At 39.5% G+C, this 25,308-nt stretch overlaps 4 protein-coding genes and 1 non-coding gene across 5 annotated transcripts; 1 reads left to right on the forward strand and 4 right to left on the reverse strand.

Annotated features, from left to right (window-relative positions):
• Positions 1-1,137: 1,137 nt before the first annotated feature.
• On the reverse strand, positions 1,138-14,880 carry LOC6542620 (nuclear pore membrane glycoprotein 210). The gene is made up of 19 exons (XM_001970772.3): positions 14,653-14,880; positions 13,522-14,581; positions 10,301-11,668; positions 9,487-10,237; positions 9,108-9,425; positions 8,519-8,650; positions 8,257-8,456; positions 7,933-8,196; positions 7,603-7,728; positions 7,379-7,484; positions 6,935-7,056; positions 6,782-6,880; positions 6,491-6,724; positions 6,272-6,418; positions 4,959-5,111; positions 3,139-3,274; positions 2,779-2,829; positions 1,648-1,722; positions 1,138-1,579 (listed from the first exon to the last, which is right to left on the reverse strand). The coding sequence occupies exons 1-19, from the start codon at positions 14,808-14,810 to the stop codon at positions 1,446-1,448; spliced, it is 5,634 nt and encodes a 1,877-aa protein (XP_001970808.2). The 5' UTR covers positions 14,811-14,880; the 3' UTR covers positions 1,138-1,445.
• On the reverse strand, positions 8,934-9,073 carry LOC113564155. Its single transcript, XR_003407829.1, has one exon.
• Positions 14,881-15,974: 1,094 nt separating the features above from the next.
• On the forward strand, positions 15,975-18,378 carry LOC6542312 (mitochondrial intermediate peptidase). The gene is made up of 3 exons (XM_001970773.3): positions 15,975-16,277; positions 16,342-16,871; positions 16,922-18,378. Exons 1-3 carry the CDS (start codon positions 16,143-16,145, stop codon positions 18,354-18,356), a joined length of 2,100 nt encoding a protein of 699 aa, XP_001970809.1. The 5' UTR covers positions 15,975-16,142; the 3' UTR covers positions 18,357-18,378.
• Positions 18,379-18,383: 5 nt separating this feature from the next.
• On the reverse strand, positions 18,384-18,818 carry LOC6542518. Its single transcript, XM_001970774.3, has 2 exons — positions 18,623-18,818; positions 18,384-18,547 (listed from the first exon to the last, which is right to left on the reverse strand). Exons 1-2 carry the CDS (start codon positions 18,682-18,684, stop codon positions 18,451-18,453), a joined length of 159 nt encoding a protein of 52 aa, XP_001970810.1. The 5' UTR covers positions 18,685-18,818; the 3' UTR covers positions 18,384-18,450.
• A 934-nt stretch (positions 18,819-19,752) lies between these two features.
• Positions 19,753-21,326, reverse strand: LOC6542054 (glutamate-rich WD repeat-containing protein 1). The gene has a single exon (XM_001970775.3). It carries the CDS (start codon positions 21,192-21,194, stop codon positions 19,818-19,820), a length of 1,377 nt encoding a protein of 458 aa, XP_001970811.1. The 5' UTR covers positions 21,195-21,326; the 3' UTR covers positions 19,753-19,817.
• Positions 21,327-25,308: the final 3,982 nt, after the last annotated feature.

Consider the following 25,308-nt stretch of genomic DNA (forward strand, 5'->3'; position numbering starts at 1 on the left):
TTTTATTCCTGAAATAATTTTATTTAACATTGAGATTCTTAAAATGTAAAAAGTAGAACCTTATAAACCTTGCAATGTATACATATTTTATGTATATAATATTAGTCCTATTCCAGCTTCGCTGTTTTTATACCCGTTACTCGTAGAGTATAACGGTATACTAGATTCGTTGAAAAGTATATAACAGGCAGAAGAAAACGTTTCCGACAATATAAAGTATATATATTCTTGATCAGGATCAATAGCCGAGTCGATCCGTATGAACGCCTCGATCTCAGTAACTACAAAAGCTAGAATATTGAGATGCATGCAGCTTCCAGAGACATAGATGCAGCGCAAGTTTGTTTCCAAATGTTGCCAACCCACTATAACACCCACAATCCGAACAAAACTGTCACGGCCACTTTTGAAAAATGTTGATATTTTTTCATTTTTTTATACATATGTATATGTATATTGTAAGTTTCCACAGATTTTCCAAACAACATTTTGCTACGCCCACTCTAACGCCCACAAGCCGCCCAAAACTCTCTTTTCATTTTATTATTTTTGTTCTAATTTTTACCGATATTCCAGAATATTCTGAAATTTCTCTTTTGCACTTCCACTAGCTGAGTAACGGTTATCTGATAGTCGGGGCACTCGACTGTTGCATTCTATCTTGTTTTAATAACAAAATTTTTCTATTTTTGAGTTTTTATTTGAGTTTATTTTATTCAAAATATCATAAACTATGATTTGCATCCTTTCCAATAATTTATTAATATCACGTTAAGTTTTAAGGGACTGAGGGGACTGGATTCTAGGTGGCAAGTTTTCCAAAAAATCACTAATCAAAACTTTTTCAGGTTGAGCTGTACAATAAAATGAAAGCGGCATGACTCTAAAAGGAAGACCAAATAAATGGTGCCTGAGCATCGGATTCCCTTTCGCTCGATCCAAGTCCTTTTTCAGAATTAGCACTAGTATGCCTATGTTACAAATATAACATACAGTTTACAGTCTTGAAATACTTTTTTATCCATATATAAATTTTCAGTTTTACGGCACTAGTCTCCTTGCGCACCACTTCCCGTACCTCATTGCCATTACGTAGACTGTCATCAACAATTATATTCACCTTTTGAACGCATTTTCTTATATTTTTCTTTTTAATTGATGTTTATTTAAAACTATGTTTTTGCGGAAACAGAAAAAACATTAACTTATCTGTATGATAATATTTGGTAACTTCCTGTTGTTGCAATCTCACTCTATATTTTTATTTCCTTCTAAACCATAACAAATAATGACTTATCCTATAAACTTATTTCCTGACGTCTAGATGAAAGGAACTTAAGATACATAAGCCACATACAAATATTAAAAAAGCTTGAGTTTATCTTATAATATTTCACAAAAAACCCCGAGTCGGATTGCTGACAGTCTGTTATTCAGGTATTCAACTAACTAAATCGAGTTGAGCTACCTGATCTGTTCGGAGAGTTTAGTTGAGGGTGTCCATATATATACGCCTCCGACAAAGAATCCGATTGTTGACTTCGTCGACCCGAAGAAAAGTTCCGCACGTTAAAGGAATCTAGCAATATAAAACGAAATGAAAAAAAGTAAAAAGTACTGTGCTACAACTGGCCTAGTTAAACTCACCGCCAACTGTATCGTCTTGATGCAACAATCTGGGAGAAGCAGTCTGCTCTGTCATCGACTTTTTTTTCTTGAATGCTGTAATTAGAGGAATTGAAGTTTACTTATATTGTTCTGGGCAGAATTAATATTCAAAAACAAAACACCAAATTGAAATTGCTATGAATATTATTAATGACATAAATTAACTTAATTATTATTAATAGCTATACTACACAATTCTTTAATATTATTTAAATTCTTTAATACTAATCCAAATGTGAGTTTATGCACTGAATGATTCCAGAGACATAGACGCAGCGCACTTTGTTAACTGATGTCACGCCCACTCTAACGGCCACAAACCGCGAAAAACTACAACGCTCACACATTTAAAATTTGTTTTGATATTTTTTATTAGTCCTGTACAGTTATATTCTTACGCTAGCTCACGATCAATCAATTGCCCACAAACCACCAAAAACTGGCACGCCCACACATAAAAAATGTTTTTTTCATTTTCCGCCCCCGTATTTTCAACAACCACTTTAAACTTTAAGCCTTTTGGGCATAGAATCGACTAGATAATTTCGACCACTAGAACATTTCTTTGGATGTTTTTTTTGCTTTCAATAACATGAAATTTCTATGCAGCTGCATAAAGTGCGGACGATTCTAATAAACCCAGGTTTTAACAATGCCTTTAACCTTTTGGCTCACTGTCCTGACATATTCGAAAATCTCCTGGAGGAATTGTTTTTTGTCCATAGTTGTTTATAAAAGTTTCAAATTCCTAACTCCTTTTTTTACACAATAGTTGTTTTTATATATTCAAAATTCCCAACTCCTTGTTTACAAAGAAATATAAAAACGAATATCTCAATTCGATTAATCAAATATTCATCACGTGCTCATCTGATTACATTTTTAGGAGAGTGATAGCGCGCTGTTGTTATTGAGATCAATGAATTGCGGAACTGCAGGCTAATCATTGTGGCTTACTAACATAAGCAAGAGCATTATATTTTTAGATATTTCCGATCTTAACCGCTCCTAGGGCAATTAAATACTTCACAGTGTTGGAAATAATAAATAATATTCAATTAATATAGTATACCCCTTTACTTTACGAGTAAACGGTAGAATAGTACTTACCATCGAAGTTAACTTGCGTGACGCCCTGAGTTTGAAAACAATACACGTATACTGCAATAGACGTAATAAAAACATTACAAGGTTTGTGTAATTAAAGTACATTAAAAAGTGCAAGTACAACAGACAACATATTCCCAAATAAATCCAAATCAAATTTTCTGATTACAAAAACAAAATTGGAATTTTTAACAAATGGCTTTGTCGAGCTTTAAGCCTGACAGGCTTGAAAACATGGGATGGTTTAAAAATGTTCAGAGCTTGCAAAAATCAGCGATAAAAACAGTTTCACTAGCTTTTTCCATGTTCCGCACTATTTTCAGAGGTACAACGAACTAAGGTGAACCTTGTGTCGCGACTTACCCCATATGGAAATGATTATTATAACAGTGGTAGTCAGCACGAAGCCCAAATTCTCCAGAATCCGATACACCAGCGGACCGCCATATGGGCGGTCAGTGCATTTGTGGGCCAGCATGGTATTGCCAACAATGGGCACCTGTAATAAAAATAATGATTAATTAGTTATCTGAGAAGTCAATAATAATTAAACATTGCTTAATGAAACGATTGAACTTCTCGTTTAATAAATTTAATTTAGCTGATATTCTTTACTGTGCGTTTTCGAAAATGGCATTCCCGTTGCCACCTTGTCTAAATAAATTTTATATAAAACGATTTTCATAAATTAATTTGCATTTTTCCGTTTGTGGTCGTGGCATATGCGATCCAAAGGCTTATACATACGTTACATTTCTTTAAATGATTTGGGAGTTATGGATCGTTAAAGGAATATTGGTAAGGCAAATATAGTTAATGTGGTGTTATATGTACATACTTGTGTATTCTTAATGTAGTGCCGCTCAAGGGAATTGATATAAAAACCTTATCTTACATTTTGTTCTCTCACATTGTTCCAAATGCTTTTCTTTCTGTTCTTTCCTTTTGCTTTGACCTTTATTTGCTTACTTATTATATGCAAGACTGAGTTTGAAAAATTCAACAGAAAAGTGCCCTCGTTTTTTGGGTCATCTTTCTGTTTGACGTCTTGAAAAGAGTTTAAATTTAGTGTATTCTAAAATAAAAGGTATTTGTTATCAGTATCGATAGGAATTTACCAGACGAATAAAAACATGAAAAAATATCAGAACATTTTTCAAAAATGTGGGCGTCATTTTTGGCCGGTTTTTGGGTGTTATAGTGGGCGTAGCAACATAAGGAAGCTTGGATTGCGTCTATGTCTCTGTAATCTGAATAGGATTATACTCTTCCTTTTACCTGTTACATATTTTTCAGAAATCGATAAGCTAGCAAAAAACCTAAAAAATCAACCGAGTCTGCAGAAATCCCCAGGATGATAATTACGCTCGGGTTCGGGTACTTTCCAGGGTTCGGTAAAATCAAATTTTTAAATTTGAAAGCTGGAATTCTTCGCCTATCGGTTGCCCACCAATTATTTTTTTTTTTTTCCCACGTCCAGTTTTAAAGATATAAAGATATAAAAAGGGCAAACGACAACAATTATTTTTGACGGGTGGGCAACAGTTTTTTTTAATATTTAATAATATTTAGTTTTAAGAGGTGGGCAAACGAAAATATTTATTTTTATGGTTTGGAAAAGAATAAAAACTTTTTTAAAGGGTTGGCAAATGATTTTTATTGTTTTAAACAAACATTTTTTTAATATTCCTAAGGGTGGGCAAACGATGTTATCGCGGTTAAAAAAAAAATTCAACAAAGTCAACTTTTTGAATGGAATCAAATGAGGTACTAATCTGGAAGTGCCCTTCCACCGAAGGTTCACTTCGCGCGGGCACATCGATGCCAAAAGAAACACATATTAAGCTTAAGCCTAATAATCTTCATCAACTCTCGGTTATACCTCTATCTAGACTACAAGGTCCTATTCCACAATTCCGTATTCAACCAATCAATATCAATCAGATCTAAACATCATATCCGCCAGAGAAGGGATTACTTAACAAACACAAAAGTACATAAGAAAATTAACTTCACATTCTAACCACATGACCCACAATTCGCGTGTTTGCTACCGATACTGCTCAAAAGAATGTTGTATATATTATATTATTTTTATATCATAATTTCTTAGAAGATCCAATTAATAAAGCAAAGTAATCAACAAAAAATTTACTATACGACTAATGGGTATAAAGACTTACCTCGATGCTTTGTTTCGTCTCCGGCGACATTACTAAAATGTAGAAGTGTTCCTCCAGCGGAAAATCCTCGAAAAGTTTTAAACGATATTTGCTTAGACCATGTCCATGCTCGATAAAGTCCACAGCAAAGTATTTTGAATCCGAAGGCTTGACCTTTATCGATATTCCACACGAAAAGAATATAAAAATAGTTATTTTAAAATTAAACAAGAAGAAACACTTCTAGCACTACATGCGAGAAACATACATATACTTTTTCTGAGAGTGACCGCCAGACAAATGCAAAGTGTACGTTTTCGGGTACAGCCAATTGTTGGGTACAAAAAAATGAGCGGGGAGAAAATGTTGTGAGTGAACATTTCTGTTGGGTTCTAAAGGTTAAAGCCGCTTGAGGACGCATATGGCAAATATGCAGGAAAACAATGTTGCTTTAATTGTCTTTTTTCTCTCTCAAACAAACCTGCAATAGCTCTACATCTCCACAACCTGCATATCTTTTATCAACTTTCACAGCTTTTATTGCGGTCCCTGACTTAGATTACAGATTCACTACAGACTCTACTATCTAATATCTAGAAATATTGAAACATTTTTTTTAAATATTGAAACATTTTTTTGGAAAACCGAGAAAACATCTATATTTTTATTTTTCAACAAAATTTAAATATACATATATACATTTAAATTTTTTGGAACACTGTCATAGGATATGTGAGACGCACCTAATGCGTGTAAGGACAGTTAATGAAAAGGCAGGGGGAAAAATCTCCTGGTATGGATAACAGACAACATGAGAGATACCCGTTACTCAGCTAAATGTGAGGAAAATGAAGATTGTCCACGAGCTTTACCTAGCGGCAATGTCATTTATTGTGTACGACTCGTTGACGTCATTGGCTATGGTTTACCTTAATTACTTAAACTGTTAAAATTAACTTAACTGTTAAATGTTAGAGTGGGAGGGACTAACTTTTTTTTTGGTATATAGAAAAAACAAAACAAATTGTAAACTTCAGACAAAGCCTTTTAAAAGTGTGAGCGGGGCTGCTTGTAGACGTGACAATCTTTTGAAACAATTTTGCACTAGTTAGATGTTATTATGCATGCAAATTTACCCATTTATTTTTTAGAGATCTCGAAGTTGATACGGACAGACAGGAGGACGGACATTTTACTTGATACTTTTCAACAAATCTAATATATACCCCTTACCAAAGACGTTAGAATATGCAAATGCACAGCGACATACGAGTTATTTGCACACGGTGTTATCGTTGTGGCGCTCTTGAAATTTTATTGAAAATTTGACTCACCTGAACCTTGAGCAACGCCTTGTCTAGTCCACTAACATGAATCTCATGTGGCTTTAGATCGGTGACACGCACTGATTCAGGAAAAACTTTGATGCCGGGTACTAATTTCAATGACATTTTATCGGAAACTCCTTTGGTCACGACTGCCTGTTCAAAGAATGAACAACTTACACTGGTTACAAGTTGAACAGAAATTAGTTTAAAGCAAATGGAACTTACCTCGAGCTCCAAGTAAACATCGTTTGTCTTGACAATAGCCAATAACTCAATAAAACTGGTGAGCAACTCTAGGCGACAAGAGTACTGCCCGATGCTAGCATCAAACATTGCATCAACTTTGTACATTTTTAGTAACTGGCGACCTAGTGCATCCTTGGCCGCCAGGCGACAGGAAAATACATTTACTGGCAAGCTTCCCAATTTGTTGGCACACCTTGAAACATTTTGTGCGATCTACCGAATAGAAGCATATATCAGGACCAGGAAAGAATATTTAACGAAAGGCCTTACAAGGTTACTATACTTTTCGGACTGCAAGTGGTTGCGAATAACTAGTTGACCCCGATACTCCGGCCCGCTGAATGTGTCCAATGATTTCACAAACAAAATCTGTGTAAAATATTGGTTAAAATGCTTGAAAAAAGGTAAGAATAAAAGTAATACCGTATCCGATTCACGAACTTCCAAGTCATACTTTATAAATCCTCCGCGTTTTATTTCGTCCCCATTGGTGATCTCAATCTTTTCTCCCGGTTTCAGCCGATGACTTAACACCTGGGCAATGCCTGTAATAGAGAAGAGGGTATAAACGATGTATCTAAGTACAAATACTTTATAAATTACGAGCATATAAATATAGCGATCATCTATATAGTATTAAAAAAGTCATTTAGATAAATAAATACGGCAAAAACTAATTTTCTACAGATGTATAATATTATAACGAGAGAAAACTCTATAGTCAATTTTGCCGACTATCAGATACCCGTTAGTCAGCTAGTGGAAGTGAAAGAGAAATTTGTACATTTTTCTGGCAACTCTGGCAACAAAGACATATTATAGAAAAAAAAACAATTGATAAAAGTAAAGAGAAAGTAAATTATTCACCTGTTTGTTTATTGATGTAAACCATCTGCTCATTCGAGCTTCTCCAAGTCGATGACAACGTTAAAGGTGATTCGAAACATATGATGTCGCCTACAGAGAAAATTGTCTGCCGGTAGGATAAAGTTTTGTGAAAGCCAATGAGGCGACGGTTGTTCCATAAGAGAGTTTATTAGTAAGAAAGAAGCAGCACTTAATTTGTGAAACATTTTCTCACTTAATATTACCTTGGTAGGAAATAAAATGTCTGACTCGACAACAGACAGCTTTATGAAGTCCATGGAGTGCTTGACACCCGTTGAGTCCCTTAGACCGATGGCAATGACATTGTTGGTCTCCCGCATCAAGTTCAACTATACGAATAACAGGAAAGAACAGGAAAGTATTAGCTATAAAAGACACAACTAGCCGTACCTTCCATAGAAAATAAAAAACAAAATTCATTTCCACTGTTTGGCAAATCGGAGATGCAAAAATGGGGTTTCTTTAACTACTTGGAGGCGGGTTTACAATTTGACATTACAATGATGTGACTCATTTAACTTAACAAAACTTACCGCAAACGTCAGATTATTATCTATCTGGACATCAACATCATCTTTGGTGCCGAGTTCATATCGTAGTCCGTTGGCATCCTCGATGTTGTGTGAGAACTCGTTGCCTAAATTGTCGTGAAGCGACACTTTAAATACAAAGTTCATTCCACGAGGAATCTTGTGTTCAAGCTCTCTAAATTTAAGGATTGGCATCAGCGTTATTAAAATGTATTGCACATTTTTTACTTCAATTCCTATGGGTAGGGATTGGTCCATTGTCGTCGCCTAAATCAGAAATATAAAATTCAAGTCTACCCGTGTACGGTTCGAAACGCAAGTTCTCACAATTATCAGATCACGGCCAAGAGAGTCCTTTGTGTGTACATGGCCATCTGGTGTTACATTAACGATGCCATTAGTTCGATCGTCCAGTTTATAGACTACATCATCCATATTAGATTTAAGCTGAAGAGTGCTTCGCGGCGCAGCCAAAATGGAATCCATTTTAATGGCTTTCGGTGTTAACAGCTCCAGTGTTTTAAAAACTGCAATTAAGTTTTTAATTCTTATTGTACAGACATAAGTGGCCGTGTGAGCTTGTACGTACCTAATAGCTCCACTGTAGCTGGTGGCAGTATTGTCCCGTCTGCCAAAATGACCGATGCTGTGATTTTAACCTTTCCGGGATTGAGGGCTTTAACTCTAACTGATATCAAATCACCACTCTGGTACTCTATTCCTGCAAAATTAAAGCTTGTTGAGTTTTTTATTGGGCAAGCGCTAGTTTTGCATCTAATAGCAATCTAATGCAATAATAGCAAATAAACTGGCGTCATGCATTACTATTTGTTCTGTGCTATTGTACCAAATTGCAGAGGTCAGAACAACGGTCTGTCCTAAACTATAAGAGAAGAGAATTGGTCCGCAATTTTGTCCGAGAGTTGTCCGTATGTCTGTTCACCTGAGTATCTCATTGTCCTCTTGTTGTATCTAGTCGTGTCAAGTTTAACAATCATTTCATGGCTTGTATGTCCCGTATCTGTGCATGCTTTGAAACTCAATCAGGCAGGCTCATCGAAGAACATTTTGAATTTGTTATCCGTGCACTTGGTGGCCATAGAGCAACAGTCTCTTATCTCTACAGCGGTATCGGAGCACGTTTATGTTAACTAAAGAATAGCTAGAAGTACACTCACCTGCAGCAGTAAATACGTTAAATATCTCAACCACCTGCGGTTGGCTTACTTTCCAGGAAATTTTAGTGTTTTGCAGGGTACCCAGGACCATGGGCGACAAATCAGGAAGACCCCATAAGGTGGCTGGCATTACGGCTCCGCTATGAATGCGAACCAAAGGCGTTCGAATCTGTACCCCCTTGAGGGCCACTACGTTTACCTCCACCGAGTCCTGCGAGACCACCTCGTCCTTTCCTGTGACAGGGTTTTTTAGAAGACACTTGCCAACGATTTTGGTGGTCCCCAGCTTATGGGCCATAACAACAGTAGAAATTATAGCTGCGAATAAAGGTCAAAAAAGATTATCTAATTTAAAATTGATACACAAAAAAAAACTCACTTGCTATTTGCTCCTTCTCCACTGTGAATATCATGTTAGTATTTGGCTGCGGTCCTCCTTGGTAGTAGACCTGTATGCTGCTGCCAACCACTAGTGTTGAGTCGCGCGGAAAGAGACGAATTGGAGCGAAAACTTGAATATTTATAGGCTCGCTTTCCACCTTATGAATGCCTTTCCCAGACTTAAATAATATTTTGGTTTCGCCGACTTGGTTGCCCGTAATGGTGTAGCGGATCTCTCCGGGTCCTAAATTTTCCTGCTCTCCTAGGCGTACGCTTAGCACACTTTGGTCTAAGACGACCTCAGATAAATCGTACGCACTAAGTTTACTCCGGTCCACGAGCAAGAGGTTTTCGTTGGTATCAAAAAGCCTAACGATAGCTTCGATTCTAGTAGTGCGTTCTAGCCGGTCCATGCTAGCTACTTTAATAGCCCCGATTCCAACAACAGAGATCGATAAATGGCTGGGTTCGTTTACTAAACAACGGTCGGTCAACTCAAGACGAACATGGCCAAGACGCAGTGGCGTCAGCACTAGGATTCGTGTCTTTTCATTGTATTCAACTTGAACAATGCCCTCCTCGGAGAGCTCAAGCTGCAAGTAACCGCTGCCCTGAGCGATTGGTATACGCTCGTTATAACCCGAAGCCAGGAAAATACTCACGAAATCTTTTGGCAACAACGTGCTATTAACCGTGTGGAACCTAATTTCATTTTCAATCAGAGGAGTGTATACCAATCCCGTCTGAGGCTGCAATTAAAGGATAAAACATAAACTATTTAGGGATAATTAACTTTGAAGAGGATAACCCACATTTTTGATTCCAAATGGAGGACGCTCCGCGTGAATACCCTGTTGGGCAAGTAGTTTGTCGTTATACTGGGTCACCGTTCCCTTAATGCGGAAGTTGGTCGTCACCTCACTCAATGTTAGGACAAGAAGATCGCGACTCGGCAGGGTAACTCCATGATTGAATTCCAATTCAGAAATCTGACGGTGCGGGATAATGTTCTTCTGGTATCGCTCTTCACTAGCGGCAAACTCCCAGTCAAGCCTCAGTGAACTGATATTCATAAGCCTACGATTATTTGAATCTTGTACATCGATTTCAATTTCAATCTTGTTCTCTGGGTCTTTCAGGAATAATAACGAGTTACGCTTCTCCAGGGGGCAGGAGTCACGCAGGTTATGGCGAGCGTAGAGCTTTAAGAAGCGAGGGCGGACGCAATGCACCTTTGTGGTCACTTCTGATGGATATACCGCAAAGCTAGTGGTGGAAAGGGTATTATGCACTCGGTAAGTGAACTGCGTTTCGCCCAGCTCACGACACAACACAGTGAACGCGGTTATAAAATTTTGTGTGTCGAACTCTAGCTCAGACACTTTCAATATTTTTTCGTCAAAATCGGTAGATTTTGTGATTTCTGCTGCCACAGTAAAACTGCGCTGTGGTCCATTAGTATAAATTATATTACGGGATGACCCGACGGGAAGAACCACCTCGTTTTCTACGGGATTTAACACAACTAAGGGCTCAAAGACGTACAGATCAATAATATCGTAAAGCACTTTGTCCAGATACATATAAGAGACGCGTAGCGAGGTGGTGCCCACACCGATGGCCCGCAGCCGCAGCACATGACACGCCCCATTAGCAGCCTCCACGCCGTCATTACTCTCCAATTGCAGAATGGGCTCGCTGAAGTCTAGTTGGAAGTGAAGATTGCCGCAACTTGTGTAGGGAACCTCTGTATTGTTAATTTGAGCGTATACGCCCACATGCACGTGTACGAAGTCCTTCAGGGCGGTCTCAAAGTTGCTGCGCGTAATCTGAAGGCGCTCAGGGGGAAGAAAGTAGATCTGTGCCAGACGATAAACTTTCGGGTTCTTCGATAGAGCCACCTTGACGGTGGTGTGGGCGGTCAGTTTACTACCATCTTTCAGCACCTCCTGGTTCACGTAAGCAGATTTCCCGTCGCGAATTTCAGTTGTCGCTAGGCCCTGGGGGTCAATCTGAAGCACCTGGGGATTTCCAGAGAACCAAGCGTAGTTGTTATCTCCGCCAGCTGCATAAAACTGCATCTTTAAAGGTTTCACACTGTTCGGATCGTAGGGCAACACCACCTTGGTTGGCATTAACTGAAGCTCCTCAAAGATCTGAAGCTCAGCTTGTACCGACAGCTGCAACAAACGAAAACAAGAGAGAATGTTTTAGTCGCGTTCCCCAACTATCAGATACCCGTTGCTCAAATAGAAGTGCGAACGAGAAATTTTAACATTTCCTGGAATATCGGTAGAAACGGGGGAAAAAATAATAAAACAAAAATTGTTTAAAAGTTTGGGCGTGGCCGTTTTAGGCGGTTTGTGAGCGCTAGAATGGTCTTGGCAAAAAGTTTTTTGGCAAATCGATATAAATTTACAAAACATAAAAAATTAAAAAATATCGAAACATTTTTTAAAAGTGTGGCAACGTCATTTAGCAAACTTGCGCTGCGTCCATGTCTCTGGAAGCTGCATGCATCTCAATATTCTAGCTTTAGTAGTTACTGAGATCCAGGCGTTCATACGGACAGACGGACGGACAGACGGGCATGGCCGGATCGACTCGGCTATTGATCCTGATCAAGAATATATATACTTCATATGGTCGGAAACGCTTCCTTCTAACTGTTACAGCGAATCTAGTATACCATTTTACTATACGAGTAACTTGTATTAATACAACTGGTATTAACACAAGTACTTATGATATAAAAAGAATAAACGAATAAACATATAACTATGGATGGCAGTCTACATAGGGAATAAGCGGTACAGGGTGTGTATATACACAAAACAATTAAAATTGGCTGTGATTGTCCGGTTACAACTTGAAGACTACTATATAAGTATAGCATTAATAAAAATATATTGTTATAACAACTTATTTGGCCCGCTTTATCAATATATTTACTTGTCCACCCGGCCAGGTTGTAAAAAGCGTGACGAATGAGTGAATTTTCGCCATAAGGGTTTATATCAGAACTGAATGTTCAATGTGCGATTATCATTTGATTTTTAAATCGTTCAGTATGTTTAATTAAACAAACGGTAATTAAACGGTATATTTATTATTATTACTATTTTCAACTTTCAAAAAATTTGGTATGTTATTTGTTGTCTTGTCAATTTCTATCGATATGGAAAAACATGTTAACCTCGCCCCTTTCAACGCCAAAAGGCTGTCATGCCCATCTTGTCCTACTGGACTATAGCATTTTGTCTTTTTAATATTATTGTTCTTGCCAATTTCAATCGATATGTCAAAAAGTTTGGCAGTTAAATGTAACCGCAAGAATGCTGAGCTAATAAGTGAAGATTTGCGACTTTCGAGTAAAATTAAATTTGGTTATTTTTCTAGTATATCTAAACTAAACTTTTGAAAAAACAATGCTTTTAATAAGTTGGGTGATATAGAATGAGGAGGAATATTTGAGGAATCATTTAATTCCCGTGGGTATCAGTCGCACAACACATCGACGTCAATATTTTTGAACAAACTAGCATTGTGTACTTCTCAGTAGAATCTAAGTTTAAGGTACCTGGACAGATATACGGATAGTAAACCTTTAACCCGCTATAACGTTTTAAAAAAATGCACAAAAATTCACGAAAAAGATGCACTTTTACCTATCATTAAAATAAAATATTGCTCTATTAATATTACTACATTCAACATAATTCCATAAATAATTACTATGATACAAAATAAAACTTTTAGTAAATCATATTGATGGGACTTAATAAATGTCTATAACAATACTCAACTTCAAATCTGATCACAAAAAAATAGCGGGCATTGAAATCATTATCACGGTTCCACAGATGGGCATACAAACCACTACTATATTACTGAGTGCTTAACTATGTTCATGTACATGTTTTTTGAAAAGGATGTGGATGTCTACTTGATGGGGCTCAAAATATAACCATATTACCCAACTGTTATATTACATGTTCCTAATCCTTAAGAAATAGTTTAGTTATAAACTTACGTCTTTAAATGAGCCATACACCTGAGTGATGCCCTCTTTTTTTGCTTGACCGAAAAGGCGGCTTCCGTTGCGAGTACGGTCAGCAATGGCGAAAAAGGACTCATCTACCTCTGAGTTGATCGAATACTTGGTGCCCATTGTAATCTTCTGACCGTCGGCAGCAAAAAGATCCAAAACTATAACGTGTTTCTCGCCTTGCACTGTCACCCAATTGAGATGGGGCAACAGACTGATGGACAACCTATTCGGATATGCAACAGTCAATAAAGCGCTGGGGCCCTTTTGGACTTTATCAGAGTCCGCCATGTTGCGATCTCGCAAAAAAATCTGGGTGCGACCCAGCAATGCTCCGGTGGCACTGTTGCCGCGAAGGTGTGCAATGCTGGAGTCCTCCGCCTCCAGATAATACTGATTGTTGTCTATTACGTGTAGTCGGTCCATCTTTAGCTGCAGAATGCGGAATGAGACCGAGTCTCCGGCCATAATGGTGACCTCCGAGGGCTCTATTATAATGTTTGCAAGAACGCTGATGTACACCTCGACTGGACGCACATGCTTGTACTCGGCTTGAGGCATGCCGATGGTCACCTTGGCGGTGCCAGTATTAACGCCCTCAAGGAGGATCATGTGCCCCTTTTTGCCGTCAGCTTCAAATTTTTCCAGGGTGGGCGGCACAGTGTGGTAGGGACTGTCCGTGAACGTGAGGTAGCGCATTGCGGTGGGCTTATTGCTACCAGGTTCCAAAATCTCCCAGTCAAACTCAATTCCCTCCAAGGTAAAAAACTCGTTACCTTGCTCATCAAAGGCGTGCAGCTCAAACATGGCGGGCGCCTCCTCAAGGTAAAGTTGTCGGGTGGCGGTGCGCACATTTAGACTGGCAATGACATCCACAATCACGTCGGATCGCAGCATCTCGCCTGTGTGCACTTCCTCAGCAAAGACAATTGCAGTGTTCCTCCGACGATCGTGAGTGCGGACAGTCACCACCGCCTGGTATGCACACTCGCTGAAGCCCTTGTAAATTGGCATGACAGATATCAAATCTTGGCGTGATGACGACCTGCAGAGTTTAGCATATTAGTAGTAGTTCTATTAGTTTAAAAGGAGGCAGGTCGAATGACGCCGATTTACCATTTGTAGCAGTTCGGCTCGTCGACTTCCAGGGTAAAGTTAATAGCCTTTTCTTCAAATATTGGCAGTAGCACACGCGGGTGGTTCAACCTATCTGCCTCAGTATGGTGATTTCTTGCCAAAATCAGCAAAATCATGCAAAGAATAGATCGCATCATGCCGGCAAACGGACCACGCGCGGATAGAGCTGCTAATAGTTAACTGATGGGGATGGAAAACAGTGACTATATCGGAAGTGTGAACTATCGATAAATTATATCGTAAGGAATTTCTTGAGAATAAATTCAGGACTAAGTGTTTTATATATTTTATGAAAAAAGTTTATATGCTTCGTGTTGTATTTTAGGCTAAACGAAAAAAACTTAATTATTATAGATAACAGCATACTATTTATTTATACTGTGGATACAAGCTTAATACGCATTTTTTGTTTTGTAAATAGTTCATAAAATAATATATTTTTTTAATTCCCCTGCAACTCTATCTTACTTAAGAATACTATTTTTATTAAGCTAGCATAGACAATTTAATAAAGCGACACATGACATGGCTAGCTCCGAACTTTTAGTACTTTTATAAGTTTTAGAATACTATTTTTAATGTCCAACAAAAGAATTTGGGTTGCATGGCGCATATGTATTTGAAAAATTATTTAAAACAAGAGAGTACGCTATATTCAAGTTCCGCGCCTATCAGATACCCTTTACTCAAAACATGAAAAAAAACAAATTTTTAAGTGTGGGCGTAACAGTTTTGGTCGGTTTGTGGGCGTTAGAAAGGTCGTGGCCAAAGTATTCTTGGTATACCAATAGAAATTGGCAAGCTGTCTCGTGGCAGTTTTGGGCAAGCTTATTATCAACTTTCTAGTTTTTATAATTCCCCAGATCGAGGCGTTTATACGGACAAATGGATGGACAGACAGAAGTGGCCATATCGAATTGGCTATTGATTCTGATCATGAATATATGTATGTATACTTGATAGGACCAAACGTTTCTTTTTACCTGTTACATACTTTTCAACGACTCTAGTATAGCCCTTTACTCATATTAAAGGCCAGTTAGTCCGCCTTTTGGAAATGTCCAAACATTTGGAAGCGATTTAGGATGAATGACTATGGGAAGGACTGTATTAGCCCTGTTACTCTGCCAAATCTTTTCTCGCAGGTCACTATATTCCTTTCACCTTCTAGTAGCACAATTTAATTGGCAGCTTAACGTAAGACAAAGGCTTTTTAACTAACGGTATTTTGGAAATTAGTAAGATTCAAAATTAGAGCGCCCTAGTTAATACTGCAGACAACTCTGGAAAATAGTATTAACACAACTCTACGCTATAGGGCTGCACACGCAGTTAAGTGCTGTGTTTGTCTGTCGGTAAAAGAAAAGCAAAACGTCTGGCAACCAGATGACTTCGCCGACAGCTGACTTCACATATAACCATTTCGTTATAAATAAGCAATTTAAGTGATCCGTCATTTGGGAAGAGCCATGCTAGAATTTAGTCGAACCTTGCTGCGCTGGCGATCGAGGAATTGTAGCCGCAGAGTCTCTACGTGGACGCCGCTGGCTACGGCGTTTAATGCGCCTCCGGCTAGGCGGATTAACTTCACCCACGACGATGTTGTAAGAGCCCAAGTCTGTAAATCCCAGGACCTCTGACTAGGCATACATGGCCTTTTTCCCTTAGGGCCTCTTTGGCATGCCCGAGCTGCGGAGTTTTGAGGGCTTCTTTCTTCTGCGAGACAATGTGGAAAGCCGGACGCAGGAGCTGATCTCGGAGGCCATCTCCGATCAACGACGTCGGAAGATGGTCGACATTTTTGACGAACTTTCTGACACATTGTGCAAAGTGGCGGATCTCGCAGAGTTTGTACGGATTGCGCATCCTCACAGCAGATACACACAGGCAGCAGAGCAGGCCTGCATAAGCATTTGCGGAATGGTCGAGAGCCTTAACACGCATAAGCCCATCTATAAGGCCTTAAGCCAAGTAGTGGATCATGGGGACAAGCTGCCCACCAGCGAAGTAGACAGGCATGTGGCACGTTTGTTTCTATTCGACTTCGAGCAGTGTGGGATCCATTTGCCCGAGGAGGAACGTATGCGTGTTGTGCGGCTAAATGACTATATTCTTCAGCTAGGCCAGAAGTTTATGAGTGGAGCCGTGCAACCTAGTGTTCTACCACGCAGCCAAGTCCCAGAGTCCTTTCGTAACTAGTAAGTTCATATATAAGCCATTCTGGGCTATACTAAAAATATTTTTTCAGCTTTCCTACCTCCGGAGAAAATGTAATTATCACTGGACTGTGCACAAACGCAGAGAACGTCCAGATGCGGGAGGCTGCCTACCGGTTGTACCTGCAGCCGTCAAAGAGCCAGGAGGATCTTCTTCGAGACCTGCTGCTTTGCCGGCATGAACTGGCGCGCAGCTGTGGATTCGATACATATGGTCACCGGGCCCTTAAAGGTAGCACGATGGAGAAACCCGAGGTAGTCCGAGATTTTATCAACGAGCTGTCAGAAAAGCTGCGACCACGCGCTGATTCCGATTTCGCCCGGATGTCACAAATGAAACGCCGTGAAGGGGGGAAGGCGGATGCAAGAACCGAAGTTTGGGATACGCCTTATTATACCAACCAGCTGAGACGGCAACTATTTGAAGAGCATGCCAACGAGTTCCTACCATATTTCTCCCTTGGCGGTTGCATGGAAGGTCTGGACAACTTGCTGCATGCGCTTTACGGCATCCGTTTGCAGAACACAGATTTAAAGCCGGGCGAGGCCTGGCACAACGACATCTACAAGCTTGCCGTTGTCCACGAGAGGGAAGGACTGCTGGGCTACATTTACTGCGACTTCTATGAGAGAGTGGGCAAGCCAAATCAGGACTGCCACTTTACCATCCAGGGCGGCAAGCGTATGCCGGATGGCTCCTACCAGCTTCCCGTGGTAGTTGTAATGCTAGGTCTAGCGCAACCACGTTGGAGTGGACCGACGCTGCTGTCACCAGCGCGATTGGATAACCTATTTCACGAAATGGGCCACGCAATGCACTCGATGCTAGCTCGCACCGAGCACCAGCATGTGACAGGAACGCGCTGTTCCACGGACTTCGCTGAGGTTCCCAGTGTGCTCATGGAGTATTTTGCGGGCGATCCCCGTGTGTTGCGAACCTTCGCCCGACACTTTCAGACCCACGAACCCATTTCCGAGGATATGCTTAGGCGTCTGTGTGCTTCCAAGAACCTGTTCGCTGCAAGCGAGACCCAACTTCAGGTGTTTTACTCAGCGCTTGATCAGGAATATCACGGAACATCGGCGCGACATGGCGGAAGCAGCACAGACACCCTACGCTCAGTACAGGATCATTACTACGGCCTTCCCTACGTAGAGAACACTGCGTGGCAGCTGCGCTTTTCCCACCTAGTGGGCTACGGAGCCAAGTATTACGCCTACCTTGTTTCGAAAACAATCGCTTCGTGGATCTGGCAGACGTACTTTGAAGCCAACCCATTCAATCGGCAGGCTGGTGAGAAATATCGCGCCGAAATTCTTGCCCACGGAGGAGCAGTTCCCAGCCGTAAGCTGGTGGCCAACTTTCTGCAGCGCGAGATGACCCCCAGCGTTTTGGCCGATAGTCTTATCACAGAAATTGACGCCGACGAGTCAAAAATTAAAGACCTGATAATCAGCAGAAGTTAATACAAAAAATCATAAAACATTATCTACCTCTTCTTGTATTATACTAAGTTAACTTTAATTGCCGTTTTGGAATTTTTAAATATTGGTAGTATTCTTATGCTGGCCCCACCGCAGGCATCAGCTCGACACCCACGAACTCCTTGGCCAAACGCACTCCCAAGAAGAACAGTCCGTAGCTCTTGACCAGCATCCTGCATGGGAAATCAATTGTACCGATTACATAAAGTCCAATTCATTGCAATTAAGATGAGTGTATGCGCGCTCACCATTGAAACTCGTTGTTGTAGATGCTGCGCACGATGTTCAGGGGGTTCGAAGACTTTACCATTTTGATCGAATTTCTTCGGATATTGTTATTTTCAGCTCGATTTCGTTATACTGCTTTGCGCACGAGGAAATGCTGACAGTTGTGAACGAAAGGTTCAGCCCTGAACGCTATGCTTTCCATTCGGTATTTTTTGTGACTTTTCTATTCAACTGAGTGGCAGCATCTGTACATGGCGCAAAACATTTGAAATTGCAAAATGTCTTAAAATTGCCGCCAAGTGGTTTTAGTCGAAATCTTGTGACTTACATTCTTCTTTTTATGAACGTAAATTTAACTTTACTGTCCCATGCAACAATTAGTACGCGATATTTTTTCCACGTAATTCAATTTTTTTTTTATGTTTTCTGAACAAATTTACCAAAAAACTACCATTTCTGAACAAAAATTTAAAGACTGACGTATTAATTACATTAAAAAAAATCAAAAGGGAGTATATTTTGTACATATAATTTTATATATCTTACATAATTTATTAAATTATCTAATTTTTGTCACTTTTGTGCTTTAGGCATGGACCATGAACACTTCAAACATTCTTCTATTTTTCTCCCAAAGTATGTATTATTGTAACGTATTCGTTGGAAACCTTCCAGTTTGCGTAAATGACAAAAAAAATCGTAGCGCGATTTACAATGTTTTCCACCCGTTTATAAAAAAGTCTATCTGATAACAGTATATTGTTTGATTTGTTCATATATTTTGGAAACTGGGTGTATCCTTTTTTCAATTTCCTACACCGTTTGCAGAAGAACTAGTTATATCCGTTTCTTGTAGAGTAGGTAGACCAGATGAGGATCTCTAGACGAGTCGATTTGTCCAGTCTATCCGTCCCTTCCTAGTTAATTTCCCGTTAACTCTTAGATATTAGGAACATTACAAGGCAGAATGCTAAGAGCAAGCATGCAGATTTATAAAAAAAATAAAAAAAGATTTCCATTCACGTGCGTATGTAATTCATAATCAATGACCAAACGCGTCTGCCCAAGCCTGTCTTGTCTACAGTGTCGTGAATCTTTTCTTAGGTCAATTTTGTTTCAAGAAGTCCAACAAAAATGCTTGAAATCCAAATTTTAATTTTTGTTTCGTTTTTATTTTGTAGCGTTATGTAACAGTATAATAGAAGACCTGCGTAGTTAGACACTGATTGTGCGAAAGATGTTAAAGCCACTGTGGGCTGTAGAAAGCAGGACGCCCGGTAGTTGAGGGTGCCAGTGTAGCTCTTTAATCTCCTTTTGCCCCTGGTGAATAAAAAGAAGTTGTGGGGGCAACTTGCTTAGGACGTCTTCGTTTTGCGCCGTGTCCACCGCCTGATCGTTGTCCTTCTCTACAGCCAAATCCCACAAAGCAATTTGGTCATCGTCGCCACCTGACGCCAGTACGGTAGCTTCGCCGGGACTCCATTCAACAGTAGTGATGTGGTCCGTATGGTGCTTAAAAGTGGCAATAGGCTTTTTGTTTTGAAACTGACGTAGGTCCCAAATGTGGAGGTAGCCGTCGTCACCGCCACTGGCGATAAAAGGCTCGGTGCGATTCCACGAAATCACGTTTACGTCGCTCTGGTGAGCATCCTGGCATGTCAGCATACATGCTTTCTGAGGCGCCGCGCGGCAGTCCCAAATGCGGATGGTTTTGTCCACCGAACAGGACGCGAGCACGCTACGTTCGTTTGGACTCCATTGCAGATCTTCAACTGACTGTGAGTGGCCCACTAGTGGACGTTGGTCCACTTTCCATGTTCCGTCTTCCACCGGTGTCCACACGTGTATGTCTCGCCGACAGTCGCCTGTCGCCAGCACACCATCTGAACTAGGACTCCAGTCGATGGCGAAGCCTTCCTGCTGGTGGCCACCGAAAGTAAACACCGGACGTAATTCGCTTTGTTCATACTGCTTGGCCATCTGAGCGTCCTCGACGGCCTGCAAGGGCTGGGTTAGGTCCCAGATGTTGACACGACCAAGCTCGCTCCATGAGGCGGCGTAAACCGAGTTGCCCAAGCGGCGGGCACGGACGCGATTAACGCACCCTTGGTGCTTAATCAGGGCGCATGTCATCTGCGGCTTCTTAAGCTCCTCCCTGTCAGCCACGTCGTCTTGGTAGTCTTCCAACTCCTCGTCTTCGTCTTCATCGCCGTCATCGTCCTGCGTCTTGTGCAAGTTGCTCATTTTCATCACAATAAGGTTGTTAACATGGGCACGGGAAGCTTGAGTGCCGGCCACAATGTAAGCCGTCATCGGAAACGACTGCCGTCCCGTACCCAACTCGTCAGGTATAACATCGAAGCTCAGGCAGGGAGCTCCTGTAGAAGCTTGGTGCAGCATCACGTATGCACTCTCATCGCAGACCAGTTCCTCATCGTCGGCCAATTTCGTTCCGGGCAAGTAAACCTCTTTGGGGACCTTGGGCTCAGCGTTATCATCTTCTTCGTCACTACCGCTGTTTGAGCTCATGTCGCTCTCCGCGTCCTCGGGCTCCACCACTTCCATACTACAATTTTCGCTTTCATTGTCCATAGCTATCTATGCTTTGGATTCACAAAACTATATTGTTTAACTGAGCGCACATGTGGTTTTAAAATTAAGAGTGACTGAAGGTGTTTAAGTTTTAATGTGACCGCAGAATTATTTACCAATTATACCATTTGTACCCACAAAATACTTTTTTTTTATCATTTATATATTAAAATGTGTAACGAAGCACATAACTTAAAAAGTATATTTCTTCCTAAAAATTCGCCTTAAATAAAGATAAACTAAGTTATTTCATATCATAAAGCATTGGAGCCTGAGCTCCTTCATTCCTTCTGAGTTTAAACACAGCAGTAATTGATGAAAAAGAGCATTGTATGTTGTGTAAAACAGAAAGTTCATATTTGCTATAACAGTAAAACATGTTATATGTCTAATTATACAAATTATTTTTAACTTCCGGTAACGCCAATGACCAATGAAATGGTTCAAAATTCGAATTCGAGGTTTCTCTACTTATTATACATGCTACTATTAGAGTAAACTGGTTTAATAGATTCGGTGTAGAATAATATGTAAAACAAAGCATTTCCAACCCTACACAGCAAAAATGTAAATGTAAATGTAAAAATTGTAGTAACATGTCCGCCAGACAGTATGGCATTTAACTTTTCGATTGTTTGAATTATTCCTAGATTTGTATGCACAAAATTACTCTGTCTTCATGTTGTCAAATTCTGATTTTACTTATTTATTTGTTTAAATAACGCATCTTACAGTATATATTTGAATTTTATTAGGTTTGGGGCAAACCAAATTCAAATTCACTGAAATATAAAATTATGTTTACAATACTGTTTACTTTAAATTTCTTAACGTTGCCATATCGCTTAAATGAGTTTTTACACAGGAGCCTGCGTCAATCGATACATCGATATACAATAGGCAAAAATACAAAGAAACTAATCTACATCAATAAATTAATGTTCCTTCTAATTAGAATATACGAGTTATATTAATTAGTAGAAGTTAGCTATTAAATTGTTGATGTTTTTATTGTCTGGATTAGAAAATTCGCAGCTATTATACTTTACTTGTCGTATTTACGACTCCGCGGCAAAACGAGTGCTTAAATAAATCTTACTTGAAAGGAAAAAGGTTTCAACTGCAAAAAATTTATAAAATATGGCAAATATTTTCTCTTTTATTAGCTAATTACGAAAGTTACGTTATTTAGGAAAAGTTTGTGGGTATAAGTACACTTTTTCCCTCGGCTTGTAATATGTAGGTGGGCATTTCACTTAGTGGCTCTTGGTACCCATGGTACTCTTGGTACTCATGGTAACCTATGATTTCGGCGGGAACAGCTCTTCTTTAAAAACCAATCCCGCAACAATAATTTTCTTAAATATAAATTTAAATTTAAAGTTTTTTTCAAAAACAAATTAACTAATTTTAAACCTCTTACAAGTTCAGATAGTATATGTATCGATATATAAGTAGTTGAAAAATATATCCCTTTCTTGTTAATTGGGATAAAAGCAATGGCTGTATTCACTCAATAAGAAAACATACATACGTGTTGATTATTTTATAAGCTGAAAAATAGTTTGAATTAAGTTGCCATACCTATGCATAATTACATATTTATCTAGTTCGACAACTTTTTAGCTAATGCGATGCGAGACTATTAATATTTTTATAGAAAAACAATAATGAAATTACATATTTTCAGATTACATTTCTCGAAATGTTGTGTATTTTGTAGGTTTTATATCAGTTACTCGTAGAGTAAAAGAGTATACTCGATTATTCAAAAAGCATGTACAAGGTAGAAGGAAGCGTATACGATCCTATAAAGTATTTACATTTTTGGTTAAGTTCCCTAGCCGAGTTGATTTGGCCAGGTCCGTCTTAAAAATGTACGAGTTTCTCGGCTATCAGATACCCGCTATGCAGTTAAAGAGTTTTTGGAAGATGGACACGATAGTCCCCTAGCGTCGGGTAAATTTTTTACCCTCGCATAATCCCTATATCCAAATCCCTAGAAAACGGAAAACGGATAATACTCATAAATAATAAAATACGCATCAAATAAATAAATACTCAGATACTCAACATTTCAACATTTCTGGAATACCATTAGAAATTGGGAAATAAAATAATAAAATTAAACAATTTTAACAGAAAAAATTAAAAATTAGGCGGACAGATTAACAGACGGACGGTCAGACGAACATGGCCAGATCGACTTGGCTATTGATCCTGATCAAGAATATAGACACTTCGGAAACGCTTCCTTCTACCTTTTACATACTTTTCAACGAATCTAGTATACGCAGTTTCATAATCGTTGATAAGACAGTAGAGCCGGCTGTGGATATTTTACTGGGGCAATCTTATGAAGCAAATTTGCGTTAATTTTGCTAGAACCTGCCTTATCACAACTTTTAAGCTCATATACATATGTTCATCCGAGGTATCCTATGTAGTCAAATGATTAAGCACATGTGGCTTATGCGCATAGACCAAGATCTGGGAGGTCGATTCACAGGTTCAAAACGTGAAATTAGGCGGTCACCAAAAGTGTCTTTCAATAAATCGATTCTTACACGAGCTGTGTGACATGTCGCGCCGTCTTGTTAGAACCACAGCTCCTGGACATCATGGTTGTTAAGTTCAGGAATGAAAAAGTTAGTAATCATGAATGTAACTTTCTGGCCATCATCGAAATGAAGAATAAAGGACCAATGATTCCACCAGCCCATAAAGCGTACCTAACCATCAGTTTCTCTGGATGGTACGGTGTTTCGACATACACTTGAGAAATCAAATGAGGATTCACTCCAAATGAGGCAATTTCCTTTGTTGACGCCTTGTTACGCGTTGCTTGATGATCGTTTGGCTTCAGTTCTTGCACGAGTTGGATTTGTTAAGCACACAAATCAAGATCCCTTCGCAAAATCTATCATAAAGTGGATGGACTCAGATTCCTATGCACACAATTTCTGTGCTCCTGTGTCTCTGGGTATGTGAGTTATCATTAAGAGAAACATGATGCGAAAACGGTCCATGGTTAATCTGATAATGGACGATAAAATGGACTTAGTGCGCGATAAATATTCCGCTATTATTTATTTACAAAATAAGATTTCACTATAAGCAAACTTTGTTCAGGTGTGAGTCTATTCATGATGAATTGCCAAACTACACTGAGCATAAGTCACTGACAGCTGTTAAATCGGTCGCCATCTTGAACAGTAATGCCAACTTAAACTTTTATATCAGAAAAACACCCTTTATATGTAAATTGAATAGGGTCTGAAAAGCTTCCATTTGGTACATATGTAGTTTTCAACGAATCTCTACGAGTAACGGATATAACTGCTGTTTTTTATTTTATACAATGCAATTCTGCAAATAGCAAATCAAAAGTGTCTACTACATTGGCGTCGGCACCTTTAATATCTTGCAAAAAGGAGCCTAAGGAGGATAAATAATTGCAGGCCGTAGTGAATTTTCTGGCTTTTTCGGAATTGAAATCTACAAGGCCACTTACCGCTCTGGTATCGGTCTGGAGACCTAAAGAAATAATCGCCATCGTTGGTGCATTTTTATCTCTGCCCAAAACCGAAAGCCCAATCCTCTTTCCGCAGCAACGGCGAAAAAAAGCGTTTACTTCTTACAGTTTTAAGCAAAAATATGGCCACTATTGTCATTCTCAATTAGTTTTCTCATCGCAGACAAACCAATATATTTCATGTGTGTTTGGCTGTCAAAGAAGTTGTATTTGAAGTTGTATCTTTTCCCCCGAAGGGTTCGCATTTTTCAGCAGAAAGAGTCATAGCAGTCAATATTTGTTCCCGCTTATTCAAGAATTTCCTAATTGGGTCGAAATTCCAATCTAACAACGATTTCACTTCTGTTGGTTTTTCGGTGTCGCCGAAAGGCTCGTACTTTGTATCTGACCCTTCGATAAGCTTGTGCATCTAGAGCACCTCGCGGATCCCTTCACCAGCTACAAAATGCTGAAATTGATAAGCCCCTTCTGCAGCAGGTGCAGTTACAAAGGAAGCACACCTCTAAGTCGCGTCGATGATTATTGTTTTTATTGTTTCTACAGTGTGAAATTGTGGTTTCCCCTAAAACATTCTGTGGG

This window comes from Drosophila erecta, unplaced genomic scaffold (assembly GCF_003286155.1).
Source record: "Drosophila erecta strain 14021-0224.00,06,07 unplaced genomic scaffold, DereRS2 tig00000055-arrow-pilon, whole genome shotgun sequence".
Classification (NCBI taxonomy): domain Eukaryota; kingdom Metazoa; phylum Arthropoda; class Insecta; order Diptera; family Drosophilidae; genus Drosophila; species Drosophila erecta.

Coding starts and splice junctions, on each gene's coding strand:
- LOC6542620 (XM_001970772.3), bottom strand. CDS start 14,810: ATGATGCGATCTATTCTTTGCATGATTTTGCTGATTTTGGCAAGAAAT. Junction 11,669..13,521: donor TGTATGGCTCATTTAAAGAC/GTAAGTTTATAA, acceptor CGTTTGTTGCAG/CTGTCGGTACAAGCTGAGCT. Junction 3,275..4,958: donor AGACGAAACAAAGCATCGAG/GTAAGTCTTTAT, acceptor TTTTTATTACAG/GTGCCCATTGTTGGCAATAC.
- LOC6542312 (XM_001970773.3), top strand. CDS start 16,143: ATGCTAGAATTTAGTCGAACCTTGCTGCGCTGGCGATCGAGGAATTGT. Junction 16,278..16,341: donor ACTTCACCCACGACGATGTT/GTAAGAGCCCAA, acceptor TTTTTCCCTTAG/GGCCTCTTTGGCATGCCCGA. Junction 16,872..16,921: donor CCAGAGTCCTTTCGTAACTA/GTAAGTTCATAT, acceptor ATATTTTTTCAG/CTTTCCTACCTCCGGAGAAA.
- LOC6542518 (XM_001970774.3), bottom strand. CDS start 18,684: ATGGTAAAGTCTTCGAACCCCCTGAACATCGTGCGCAGCATCTACAAC. Junction 18,548..18,622: donor TACAACAACGAGTTTCAATG/GTGAGCGCGCAT, acceptor TTTCCCATGCAG/GATGCTGGTCAAGAGCTACG.
- LOC6542054 (XM_001970775.3), bottom strand. CDS start 21,194: ATGGACAATGAAAGCGAAAATTGTAGTATGGAAGTGGTGGAGCCCGAG.